The sequence below is a fragment of the Pinus tabuliformis genome, chromosome 8 (assembly GCF_031772625.1).
Source record: "Pinus tabuliformis cultivar Carrire ecotype Pingquan chromosome 8, CPIR1, whole genome shotgun sequence".
Taxonomy (NCBI): Eukaryota; Viridiplantae; Streptophyta; class Pinopsida; order Pinales; family Pinaceae; genus Pinus; species Pinus tabuliformis.
In genome coordinates, this window is record NC_142294.1 from 1,454,643,637 (window position 1) to 1,454,658,009 (window position 14,373).

Consider the following 14,373-nt stretch of genomic DNA (forward strand, 5'->3'; position numbering starts at 1 on the left):
AATTGTTGGGCTCTCTTAGTTATCTAAGCCTAGGCAGTGTATCTAAGTCAGAGATAGAGACCAATTCATTACCAAAGGACCATTTACATGATAAAAAGACTGCTAGTTAATGGAAATTAAAAACGATATTTGAATCCTCCGTATCCCTAGGCACTGCCAGAGTTGACAACGTTTGGAACTTTCTCGAGGGCATGAATATCACATATGTTACACTAATGTAAACTGCAAACCAAAAGCCAATGGAAAAACTTCATTCAAATAATCATGCACAGATCTAGAAGTCTGATGCTTCTTACAAAAATACAAACATGTATGGAATTTTTCTTTCAGATTAAAATCTTGTGTTTCAGGCATTCCACATACAAAAAGCAATGGTTCAATCAATACAATGCATGTACATTTCTTTTTTCTACTAAAGGAAGATTTTCGTACAAATATTATTGACAATATTTTACGAAATGGTCATGAAAACCTCAACCTGAGACTTGGAATTAAAAACACAACACATATAGCTGGAAAACTTCACATCGTCTAGAATTAAGTATTAATACTACTTTATCCTTCATAAAAGGAGTTAAAAAATTAAATAATAATATTAAAATGACAGAATTCAACCAAAGGACCTTAACAGGAAAAACTAGACGAACTGTGAAAGAGAGGAAAAATCAAAATGCATCTGACCAGCCTATTTAGTTGGCAACTTTCTGCATCCTGGTTAATACTTTCTTCCTAAATCACTCCAACACAGTAGAGAGAACATGAGTTGAACAATGGGGCATGGTAGTCTGTCTCAATAATCAACATGTCCATATTCAATTAACTGGAGTCATGAACCTGTAACTGTGATTTCCAATTGAAGCAACCAAGTTAGGATGATTATTCTCACAATATGATGTGAACGCCATATGCTGGCAGCTGGCCACATAAAAAATCTCTGAGCACACACAACTTCAATGTAAGTAACGCAATCTGAGCATGCAATCAACAATCAATATAATTATTGACACCGTGAGGAAGCTATCCCAAGCATCGGCAAAGGTGATGCACGATAACCTGAGAAGATCCCAAATGTAAAGGATCAAAAATGATAGCTAAGTTGGTTCCATAACAAAAATATGTACAATCTTGGCTGAATCTTAAGCAGCTAATTTTTGCATTTAAAATGAGATATAATCAAAATATTGCCAGCACATAGTCTGCACTCTAAACAAAATATTGAATACCATAGTTTTTTGAATTCCCGAGGACAGTGATAACCAGACACAAAGAATGCTATCTCGGTATCAGGTCAGCAGAAAAGGCCACAGAAAAATGTTTGTGTTATATTAAAAAGATGGAACGGGAGCTAAGAACTTATGGGTTACTCGATCAATAGACTCACTCTGATTTCTATTTTGTTGTGGGCTTCCTACGTGAAATGGCTTGAGCTGCCATCAGTGCTACTCGGGCAGGCTCTGAAGGAACTAAACCTTGACTCTGCATACGGTCGTTTATTCTTTTTGCTTCCTCTACAAGGCCACCAGCTAAAAGCCCGTGCATCAGCCTTTCATATTGATGTGAATCCAAAGTTTCTGCATTGTTCCATATTGTATTCAGTGTGTCTAATGCCTTTTGTTGTAAGCCACTCCTTGCATACATATCACATAGACTAATACAAACCTTGGAGGGAACTCTTTCCTTCCCAGCAATCTCAGTAAAAGCTTGCTCGGCTTCATACACCAAGCCTAACCTACCAAGCCAGTCAATCAATACAGCTGACGTTTCAAGACCTTGCTTAAAGCCATCCTTTTCAAGATCCAATAGCAAGTTTAATGCCTTGTCAAGATAATTCTTCTTCTCATATGCAGCTAGCATGCTAGCAGTGCATTTATCATCTGGCTTGTGCCCTGCTTTCATCATATGATCAAAAACATTTCTAGCCTGGTCTGCATCTCCAGACTGACCATAAGCTTCGACCAGTAGCGTGCAAGATTCCAAGTTTGGCATGACACCAGAAAACTGCATGGTGTTGAATATCCTCTGTGCACCATCAACAAGACCTCTCTGTGCAAAAGCCCTAAGCAGTGCCATGTAAACTTCCTTCCCTGGTTTGATGTCCTTGGCCTCCATCTCTCTCATCAAAGATTCTCCTGCTTTGGGCAATCCTGCTTGCACATAAGCCATAATCATTGAGCCATATGCTTTTTGGTCTGGTTGAAGTCCAAGTGATCTTATCTGTTCAAATGCCTCTCTAGCTCGATCCAGATTCCCTGTCTTGCTATACATGTGAACCAATGCACTGCATGTCACTGCATCCCGAGCAAATCCCTTCTCTGTCATAGTCTTCAGTACCCTTTCAGCATCTTCTAAACGATCTTTCTTTGCGTAGGCATCTAAAAGTTTGGTATAATCTCTAATGCTGGCTTCAAAGGATTCTTCATTTAGAGCAAACTCTGTTGCCTGAAAATATATTGTATAAGCACATTTATACAATTAGCTAAAATTAAGAGCATAACTATATACAACATCAAAAAAATCACTATAGCATTCACAAAGAGTATAGGATCATCTAACTTAACTGGTATAAAAAAAATTAGTTATAAATATAGTTTAATATTTTGATCAGGTTAGATAACCAAACGTTAATAGAACACAGATTCCATTTGAAAATATAGGATTATCAAAAACAGGAAAAACAATTATATGCAGCATACATTGCATGTGATGGTTTTTGTTAAAATTGGCAACTAGGGCCAAACTCCACATGGGTCATCTTATTTATGACAACTGATATTTTTCTTGGATTCCTCTCTTTGAGAGGTGTAGAATTGATCTAAAGATCATCCGATTCTGACATGTACAAATGCAGTCATGAATTTATTTTGATTATGGTCAAATTGTCAAGGTCGGCCAACAAACGTATGTAGGCTCAAAAGCCTAACAATCACGTCTATTCATCCTCGACGTTGCATATAAATAGAAGGTGAATTAGCCTCATTTGGATACACTTCTCTCTCTCTCTCTCCTCATTGATTGGGTACGGATTTCTGGGCCTCTCTCTCTCTCTCCACATGTCCGAAATTTTAGGACAGTTTGACCAAGTGTTGACCAGCATGCGTTGGCCTCCTTTGACTTCGTTTTTGTGAGGGTTATCTCTGTTTGGGAAGGCGCATTTCTGGAGACAGAAATCGAGGCTAAACGTTGACTATTGACCAGCGTTGACTGCAGCTAGGGCTGACCGCAGGTGGGCTGTTTGACCAGACTTTGACTGGGCTGAATTTGATTGTTTTGAAGGCTGTTTTATCTTGTTGTTTGGAGGCCGAAGTTGACTAAAGTTGACCGATTTGCTGAGAGTCAAATCTGCCCTGTTAACCAGCATTGACTTTTTGGTTAGGGCTTTTTTGCTGCGGTTATAAATTATCAGATTTGTAAATTGTACTATCTCTCTATGCTGAACTATTGAAGACTAAAAGAAGATTTGATCAAGGGTTTCCCCACATTGGGGTTTGTCGCTAGCTAGTGCCACATCTTGTGTCCTCTTGTCTTGGCTTGTCTTCTACTATTTATGTTTATGTTCTATCTGCATTTTACTATCATGTTGATGTGATTGCTAATCTAAATAATGATACTGGGCTAATAAATAAATTGAAGTAAAATTGCTCTAAAGCATAGAAGATACCATTGTTATCCTAAAATTAACATGGTATTAGAGGTGAGGTGAATACAAAGCCCAAGCAAGAGTGAAAGAGCAGTCACCAAAGACAGTTGGACAAGGACAAAAGGTTCAATGGGTTCCTCATCCTACTTCCCAGTTGAAGACAAGCTCCATGATAAATCTGACTATCATGGATGGAAGATGTCTCTTGATTTGACCTTGGAAGAAAAAGAAGTGATGGACTATGTGCAGGGTAAAATCCCTGAACCTCCTTCAAATGCACCGGCTGCTATGAAGGAATCTTTGTGGGCTATAGTGAAAATTCTAAGGGATATAGAATTTATGTGGCTAGTCAAAAGGAAGTTGAGATAAGTCATGATGTCACCTTAGACGAAGATATGGCCCTCAGGAAGATCAACAACCTTCCTATCCTAAGGACAAAGAAGCTGACACCGGAAATCAAGGTGCAACAGAAGACGAAACGATGCCTGATGTTGATGAACCTATGGATCTTATTGATCCTCCTCCTCATGAGCCCTCCTCCTCCAAAAGGAGACCCTCATGGCTTAGGGAGATTCTTGAAGATGCCGAGAAACACATTGCACCAAGGGCGACTTTCCATGAAAGCAAAAAGCCGAACAAGGATCAAAAATATTTGACAGCCATGAGCACTATCATTCAAAATGAGCCTTCATCATTCGAAGAAGTCGTGAAGCATCAAGTATGGAAGGATGCTATGAATGGAGAATACGTGTCAATTATGAAGAATGATGTCTGGGATATGATCCCTAGACCCCAAGACAAATTAGTTGTCACCTCTAAGTGGCTCTATAGAATCAAGCATGAAACTGATGGAAGTGCAAACCCTCTCATTCACAAATGTAAGAGGGAGTTGGCTTCTGAATTTGAGATGAAGGACCTAAGATCGATGCACTACTTCCTAGGGTTGGAGGTCTAGCAAAAACCAGGTGAAATTTTCCTATATCGAGGAAAATAGGTTGTGAAGATATTTGAAAGATTTGGGATGGTGGACTACAAGCTTGTGACTACCCCAATGGAACTTAACTTTAAGAAGTTATGTGGTAGTGTTGTTGGACCTGAATTGAGAAATGATTCTAAGTATCGTCAACTCATAGGAGCACTGATGTTCTTGGTGAACTCCCGTCCAGACATATGATTTGCAGTTAACACATTGAGCCAATATATGGTTGAGCCTCATCATATACATTGGATTGGTGCCAAGAATCTTTTGAGATATCTTCGGGGCACAATCACTCATGGACTGAGATACATTGCCGAAGATGTGAGGCTGCATGGTTATTTTGATGTTGATTGGGCTGGCAGTGTGGTGGATCGCAAGAGCACTTCTAGATGTTGTTTTTCTTTGGGTTCTGCTTCGATATCCTAGATGAGCACAAAGTAGAAATCGGTTGCTTTGAGCACTGCCAAGGCCGAATACAGAGCTGCTAGTATGGCCTCCTGTGAAGCTGTCTGGTTGAGGAAGCTCTTTAGTGAGTTGTTTGGACATGTGCTGAATACCACGTGATCCTCTACGACAACCAGAGTGGGATCCGATTATCGGAGAATCCTGTGTTTCATGATCATTCCAAGCATATAGATATCAAGTACCATTTTATCCAGGATATGGTACAACGAGGAGAAATAAGGCTCCATCACATTGGGACTAATGAGTAGGTCGTCGATATTCTGACAAAGCCCCTAGGGAAGGTCAAGTTCTTGGCCTTCCAAGAACGACTTGGAGTCGTGGAGAGACCCTCTTATGAGGGTCCTGTATGAGATGGACATTGAGCTCTGGGAGCTCTAGGGGGCTTGGGGTACTTCTTGGAGTGATGAGCAACCATAGGGTGAGTTGTTCAGCCTTCCCCTGCAGGCTGCGATACCCCTTAGTGACATGTAGGCAGAATGAGTGATTCATCCTTCTCCTGCCGAGACATCCTACCCATGCAGTTTGGGACCCATGGGAAGTACCTCTCATCTGGCCAATGAGTAGGGAAATGAGGATAGGGGCCATAGTATTACCGATGGACGCATCGTGTACTACGGTACTCCCTATGCTAGGATGACCGATATTGATCTGGGATCAATTCGAACTGACTTTGGGTCAGTAAGAGCGGTATGAGACACTCGCTTTTGATTGGAACTGACTTCGGGTCAGTTAGAGTGGTATGACACACTCTCCTTCGATTGACACTGACTTCGGATCAGTAGAGAATGGTATGATACATTCTAGATCACTTATTCTTCTTCATAGTTCAGCAGAGCATAGCAATGCATTGATGGCAGAGATAGTACAAATTGGCAAAGGGATTAGTAGATGGAGTTCTCCCTAGTTGAGAGGGAGTGTTAAAATTGGCAACTAGGGCCAAACTCCACATGGGCCATCTTATTTATGACCGCTGATATTTTTCTTGGATTCCTCTCTCCGAAAGGTGTAGGATTGATCTAAAGATCATCCGATTCTGACATGCAAAAATGAAGTTATGAATTTATTTTGATTATGGTCAAATTGTCAAGGTCAGCCAGCGAAATTATGTAGGCTCAGAAGCCCAACAATCACGTCTATTCATCCTCAACATTGCATATAAATAGAAGGTGACTTAGCCTCATTTGGACATACTCATCTTCACACTTCTCTCTCTCTCCCCTCATTGATGGGGTACGGATTTCTGGGCCTCTCCCTCTCCACACGTCCAAAATTTCAAGAAGCTGAAATTTCAGGACAGTTTGACCAAGTGTTGACCAGCATGCATTGACCTCCTTTGATTGCATTTTTGTGAGGGCTCTCTATTTGGGCAGGCCGCATTTCTGAGCACATAAATCGAGGCTAAACATTGACTCTTGACCAGCATTGACTGCAGCTAGGGCTGACCGCAGGTGGACTGTTTGACCAGACTTTGACTGGGCTGAATTTGACTATTTTGAGGGTTGTTTTATCTTGCTGTTTGGAGGCCGAAGTTGACTAAAGTTGACCGATTTGCTGAGGGTCAAATCTGCCCTGTTGACCAGCGTTGACTTTTCTGGTTAGGGCTCTTTTGCTGCTGTTATAAATTATCAGATTTGTAAATTGTACTATCTCTCTCTGCTGAACTATTGAAGACTAAAAGAAGATTTGATCAAGGGTTTCTCCACATTGGGGTTTGTCCCTCGCTGGTGCCACATCTTGTGTCCTCTTGTCTTGGCTTGTCTTCTACTGTTTATGTTTATGTTCTATCTGCATTTTACTATCATGTTGATGTGATTGCTAATCTGAATATTGATACTGGGCTAATAAAGAAATTGAAGTAAAATTGCTCTAAAGCATAGAACATACCATTCTTATCCTAAAATTAACAGTTTTTGAATCAATGTCAATATCTTATAAGTTATCTCTCAACTAGTCTACTGGTATGTCATATGGTTCTAAAAACAGATAATGATTTCTGGGTGGTGAAAACAACTGCTGTAGAATCGAAAGAATTATGTACCACCATACGACAAAAGAATATGAAACTGAAACAAGAATGCTTGACCATATTCAGAAGCAATATCCCAAAGCATTATGAAACTATAGCCCAAGGTAACATGACATTGAAATAGAATGGTATAATGGCAGAAAAACACAGAACATGGTACAAAAAGAGGGTTACAACATTACATAATTCTCTAGCAGAATACTCCGCAAGGAAGCTGTTAAGAAACTGAAAGATGAAAATAAAAACGAATGCAATTATAGAGAAAGTTGAAATGAATAAATAAATGCTCGGTGATATGCAACAAAATGAGCAAAGGTCAGAAATAAAAAAGCTAGGAAGAAATGAATTGCAACATGAGAAGAAACAGAAAATAAAACATATGGATGCAGAAAATGTGAACATAGTGCACTTTATGTATGTAACCTAACATATTAACATGAAACGCCAAAACTATTCAACAATTGTTCCCAAACAGAGTCCAGATTTTACGGTCCACAAGAGTCCAATAAATCATGCAACCACAAATAATCAGAGATGAAAAGAAAGGTCAAAGTCTGTTTTGATGCCTGGTCTGTTTTACTCTACAATGTTTTGTGTATAAATATGTAGGTGGCCAATCAATCTATAATTGTACACAAAACATTGTGATTGTAATTATCGCTCATATTATATTGTTCAATACATTATATTTATCCTAAATGGATTTCTCGATGTTTTCCTATTCAGCTTGGATATTTAGTATATGAATCAGTTTGGTTCATTCAATTGGTAACAGAAACCCTTCTGGGGCCCTTCCATAGCAGATAGTGATCTAAACATGACCTTTAGCAACACATTTGCTAGAGATTCTCTGACTCTGGCCTTTGGCCACACACTTTTCAGGCCCTGTCCAACTCCAGCTTTTGCCCACATATCTAGAGTAAATCCAAAATCAGCCCCTTGGCATTTCTTATTGAGACATACTGTTAAACTCCAAAATGTCAAAACCAAAAAATAAAAAGAAATTCAGTTAAGAATATTCTGCTGCCATGCAGTGAAGTGTTAGGAAAGATCATTCCACAGATACATACAAAAATAGTTAAGTTGCACGAAACGGGGAAATGGGTACGAGTTTCCGAAACGGGCACGGGTACGAAACGTGACCCCCCCAAATTTTGGAAATGGAGAAACGCAATATATATATATATATATATATATATATATATATATATATTAATATTAGGACATTTAAGAAATATGTGCAATCATAAAGCATATATGATACATTTTAATTTATTACATCACGATTAAATTGTCAATTGTCAATGCATAAACTGTAAGTCTCTAAATGTACATCGCATTTACTCATGAATGATCACATAATGAAAATAGCAATATCCAAAATTAGCCACGAAAAATTTCTAATTTCTTATCTCGTGCTTGATTGGGAGTTCCTCCTACATAGTCAAACGACCTTAGTGCTCTTGATTAAATACAAGTTCCATACCCTAGTACATGACAAAATCCAATGGAAACATTCCAATCCACCAATCTTGAAATCCTGAAAAACAGATAAGTCTGCTGGATTTTGAGTGAGATCTTAAATTCTACTTTCTCCATATGAAATCCAATAAGGGCGAAACCACTCTCAAACATCCTGAGTCATTTCATGGTAATGTTAAAAATTTAAGTAAAAGGAACATTACCATTTAAAAATTTAAGAATTTAACATTACCATGAACTGCATATCAACACTAGGGCCATAGGCTTGAACATTAGGCTGCCCCACTCAAAAAAATCCTCTTTTTTATAACTTAAGAGGCATCTAGAAGCACCCAGAAGATATTTTAGTTGCCCAATAAAAAATTAAAAGCGAAAAAACAAAAATAAAATACAATAAAAAGTCAAGTTAGAAGAGGAAACTCCGTCGTACGGCCTGGAAACTCGTTTCCGGCCGTACTGGCCACCTTTCCTGCTCGAGAAATGGGCCAGTATGGCCGGAAATACGTTTCCAGGGCGTATGGTACGAGTTTTCTCATTTCCATTTCGTTTCTCACCGGAAACGGACCCTTCTCCAACGTTTCCTGCAACTTAGAAAAATACAGAAGATAAAACCTAAAACATTCATAGAAAAAGACTAACAAGCTATTCAGAGAAATAACCATGAACATAGATCTGCAAAAATCGTCCAGTTCACAGTTAATCAATTCCGCTGCCTATTGATCATAGGAGTAAGTTTCCATTCTTTCTGATGATCTGGCCCAACCTGTGAGACTGAGTCACATCTATAAAATGTATATTTCTGAAATGGGATTGACAGGACCAGTGTCTGGGCGAGATGGCAGCAGAGGCGTGCCTTAAACTGTGAATAGTAGCCACCAAACTAGTTACAAACTGAAGTTTGTGCAGCAGTTTCATCTCCACATTCTTCGTTGTGGATTCACCAAACAGGACAGAAAATTTAAGCCACAGAGGATGTTAGCTGTCAGAGAGGCTTAGGTCATACACTGCCATGTCTGTATGGAAGAAAGAAAAACAAATTTTGTTTGACTGCCACTGTTAAAAATTAAAATGATCGTGAAGATGCTCTGCATTTCTTGCAGTGTGTCCACTTTCACAGGGACTTCAACATTTTCGATGACCCGGTCGTAGGTGATGGAGGTTAATAGCCATCTAATGCCTTGAAAGGGGTCATTTTTGTGTCAAAGCGATATGCAGTATTTACCAATTTTGGCCAGATGCAACTACCTCATCATTCCTTTATTTTGCTTATCGCCTATGTACATCAGAAGATATCCCTTCAAGTATTTATTAACTACCTTGGTTTTCCCATTTATTTGAAAGTGATATATAATACTCATTTTAAAAGTAACTAGTGATGCAGTGAGGAAGCCCGTGGAGCTTATAGAGATGCTTAAAAAAATAAATCAGCGACCTTCGAAGCTGAGCTTAGTGTTCAAACAGGTGAAATAAGCATGTTCAGTTAAAGGATCAACTACCATCAAGATAGCAGCCTTACCTTCAGAGAGAAACAGACTTATAGTGAACTCCGTAGATACTTTCCGAACTCCATAGATACTTTCCCCACTTGTCAATGGGAGTCATGTTAGGTTGGAGAACACCATGCGATGAGAAATTTCCACTTTATCATGCTAGCAAGTGTCACATTCTACCACAAACTGCTCAATATCATACTTCATTTTGAACCACTAAAAGTTGGAGGAGACATTTTTGTAGGTTATGTGGAAACCCACATGATTCACAGAGGGAGAAATTAGAAGCATGCCCATCTTAAAAAGCCTTTTGTATAAAAGGAGAGACGCGCCATAAAAAGATGCAAATTTAGAGGATGGCACCATTCCTAAAAGTTCAATGTTGGTTCTTCTTGCCATCAATAATGTCCTGTTGAACTTGAATTGCAGTAGGATCCATTAGGTAGTCTATCCCAAGCAAGTTATCTAAAAGAGATGAAGTTGAAGGTGGGTGATTTATCCCATCTAAATAAAGCATCTATAATGATATCATCTTTCCCCTTCTTGTAGACAATCTCAAAGTCATCTCGATAGCGGCCAATGGTCAATTCCCTTCTATTGCCCCTCTGTTAGAGTACCTTGTGTCAGTGAATGCTTCAAGATGAGGTGATCAGTTTTAATATTTCCATACTTTAGAAGGCAATGAGTCTATCATCTTAGTAAAATAGAGCACTAACTCCAAACCCAAGAGAATCACACTCAATGATGAAGGGCTAGGTGAAATCAAGCGGAGCAAACTGGAGTCGAAGCAAGGGATTTATCAAATTCTCAAAGCCTTGGGGTGCCTCAGATGACAAATGAAAGGCATCCTTCTTTATTCAGATGGTTAGAGGGAGCAACAATAGATAAATTTCATACAAAACAGCAATAGAATCCTACTTAACCCCAAAATCCCTAAATCTTCTTAAGGGTGGTAGGAACTGGCCACTCTTGAATGGCTTAATCTTTGTAGTAGCAGTATGAACCATTGTTTTTCGACGGTACTGGAATCTAGGATAAGGTCTTAGAATCACTAACACTACCAATCCAAATACCACAACAAACTACTTTGCACAACGAAACAAAATACAACAGCAAATCAACATGTGCACAAAATATAGACAATTTTTTACAATTTCCAATATCCCCACTTCGTTATATTAACAAACTGTAATACAATTGTCTAGGGCTCCTGTACCAGAGATAATGGCTACATCCATCGATACAAGAAATACAAACTAGGGCTTGTTGTCAACAACTATGACAATCAAATTGCCCCGAACAAGATACACTGACAGTCTAGCTGATGTACTGCACAATCATAGCTCCTCTTGTCGTACCTTGAACACAACTACTTGTTTGTACTTATCTGTCTACTTCCCAATCTGCAGCGTTGCCTCTATCAATAGTCCTGCTCCTTTAGGTCACTGAACACGACTTCTCCAACTGCTCTCTAGTTGATCAGTAGTCCTTCAACGCATCAACAAATAGAGACTCTCGTTGAGTTGTTCACAGGTTGGTTTGTGAACAAATATCAACTGCGCACAGCTGCTCAACTCCTTTAGGACTTCTTACCTCTAATGCCTTCCTGCGCTGCTCCAATGAAGACAAACTTCAAGACGGAGGGTTGCCTGAGGGTTGCCACCTATCACAACAAGATGTACTTTTCCAACAATGAACATGGGCTAACTCACTTAGTCGTCCTTGGTCCTTCAAGGTGTCAACACTAGAGCCTCCTATCAATCTACATCTCCTAGCAATCCAAATGTCCGTCCCTGTACTGCACTTAGGGCTCCTTTGAGCACCTCCTTGCTACCCTCCAACATCCTTGAGAAACCAAATATGTGCAACCTAGACCTATCCTCTAGCAACAAGACATCACAACAAAGAGGCTAACACACCTTGTTATGCAGACTTCTTCTGTCCTCCTTGTCCTTGGTTGTTCTGCAATTCTGAGCACTAGTTAGGGCACACATCAGCCCTAACTCCTGCTGCAAACTTTTGTGTTCCTTCCTCCTTTTAGGTCTTCAAACCTTCGTTGCTCCTTCCTGAAGTTGCGGCCTAGCTTAGGCCTGTTTCTAGGCCTCTCGGCTTGTTGAAGCAAATGTAACTAGGTTCGGTCTTCATAAATGTACTTTTGATGTTTGTACTTATTCAAGAAAAAAATATTATTTCTATAATATATATCAATGAGTTTCTTGCTCATTGAAATAGGTCTAGCACATGTTAAGTGCTATAGGTGAGTCAAATAGTCAAAAGGAAATGTTGAAGGCCTTAAGGACATGTTACACCATGTATTAGGGTCAAGAGAATACCTCCAAGCTGCAAAGGCACCATCAAAGAAGATCCTTCACGCATGTTACGCCACCAAAGAAGCCATCCGAAGCAAGCACAACAAGTCGGCCTGCAAACTGTCCTCAAGTCGACCTTCTAGTTAGCCTAAAAGGAGGGACAATCTTCTATATATAGAGTGTTGGCATTATGATACAGGTGTTGTCCTTGATGGCAACTCACTCAGATGAAATATCACAGTACAGCAGGTTAACAGCAAAGAATTATAGATCAAACTACAAAGAATGAAGAAAGAGAGGTATACGCAGGTTCACCTTGACCAAGATGCGTATACACGCAAGTTCACTGAACACAAGTAGCGTATACGTACACACGCACTTTCACAGAAGGAAAAGCACGTATATCTTGGAAAACTAAGTTTTTGGTCCAAGGTATTTGGTCCATGGTATTTTGATCCATGGTATTGGTCCAACGTATCTGGTCTGAGGTATTGACCCTACGTATTTCATCCAAGGTATTGGTCCTAAGTGGTTTTGGTCCATGGTATTGAGAAAGGCCTAAAACTATAAAAGGAGGAGACGATCATTAGGTCAGGTGTGCAAATATCGAATATCTGATGAAGTGTGAGATCTAGTATGCAGGTTATTGGCTTATGGTATTGTGCTTGATGTAAACCAAGGATGAACCTCAGCGGTTGGTGAAGGATAAGATCTAATGATGGCTTGAAATGAATTATCATTATGTGGTTTGATCATGTATAGTCTAGATCTGAATACTGACGCATGTGTTGTTCTGTAAATATTATGGTCTGGGTATAACTTAAGGCTGGAATAGCTGTAGAATTATAAATTAATATTTGCATATGTTGTCAGGCCAGGAGTAACTCCATTTGGCAAAAAACTGATTCATATTATTCCATCAGGTATGTTATTAACTTATTGTTATATACAAAAGGGTGTGACTGTTCAATTCATCTCTTGATGACTGTTCACATTCCTAATTTAATTATTTACATGAATTCACCCAATCGTGAGGATTAGGTGTTATGATTCCCCCCCTTAATCTGAAGGGATGTTGGTGAGTCCAAGCATCATTCTGAATCTTTCAAGCTTTTCTCTTCCAAGCGCTTTGGTGAAGATGTCTGCAATTTGCTCATTTGTGGAACAATGACGGAGATGGATTGTTTTGGCCTCAACATGATGTCGGATCAGATGATATTTAGTATTGATATGCTTTGTTCGATCATGGAACTTTGGGTTCTTGGCCAACTTTATTGCAAAGGTGTTGTCTATCATGGGTGGAGTTGATTGTACTTGTTTTACCTGCAAATCTTCAAGAATTTTCCTGAGCCACACAATTTCTTTTGTCGCTTCAGCTGCTGGCACGTATTTTACTTCTGTTGTGGAATCTGCTGCTGGCACGTATTCTGCTTCTGTTGTGGAATCTGCTGCAACTGATTGTTTGCGTGATCTCCAGGAGACAGCTCCTGATCCAAGACTCATAGCATATCCTGAAGTAGATATCCCAGTTTCTTTGTCTCCATCGAAGTCTGAATCAAAGTATCCGATTAAACTGAAGTCATCCACCTGTGTGTACTTGATTCCAAGTCTTGAGTTCCCTTCAAGTACTTTAGAACTCTTTTTGCAGCAAACCAATGTCCCTCACAAGGCTTTTGCATAAACTTGGAGAGGATTCCAACAGCAAATGAAATGTCTAGTCTAGTGGTAGTTAGGTAGTTGAGACTTCCTACAAGCTGTCTATACTTTGTTGCATCCTCAAATTTATTTCCTTCAATAGATGTGAGCTTAAAGTTTTGTTCCATTAGAGTAGTAAGAAGATTGCACTCTACATGACAAACCTGTTCAACAAATCTACAATGTATTTCTTTTGAGAAAGAAATATGGACTTTGGATGTTGGGTTACTTCAATGCCAAGATAGTAATGAACATAGCCCAAATAAGTGATTTCACAACTTTTTCCCAAT

At 39.3% G+C, this 14,373-nt stretch overlaps 1 protein-coding gene across 3 annotated transcripts in view; it reads right to left on the reverse strand.

The window, feature by feature from the left end:
* Window positions 1-532: 532 nt before the first annotated feature.
* Window positions 533-14,373, reverse strand: part of NFD5 (pentatricopeptide (PPR) repeat-containing protein) — a 79,764-nt gene continuing 65,923 nt past the window's right edge. The window contains exons 2-3 of one of the 3 annotated variants that reach the window (XM_089373921.1): window positions 1,382-2,439; window positions 533-840 (exon numbers count right to left, since the gene is read on the reverse strand). In XM_089373921.1, the coding sequence (XP_089230047.1) occupies window positions 1,390-2,439 (1,050 nt within the window). In that variant the 3' untranslated portion in view covers window positions 533-840; window positions 1,382-1,389. Of the gene's footprint in view, window positions 1,054-1,381; window positions 2,440-14,373 lie in introns of all 3 variants that reach the window. The other 2 variants (XM_089373920.1, XM_089373919.1) reach the window with 2 other exon arrangements.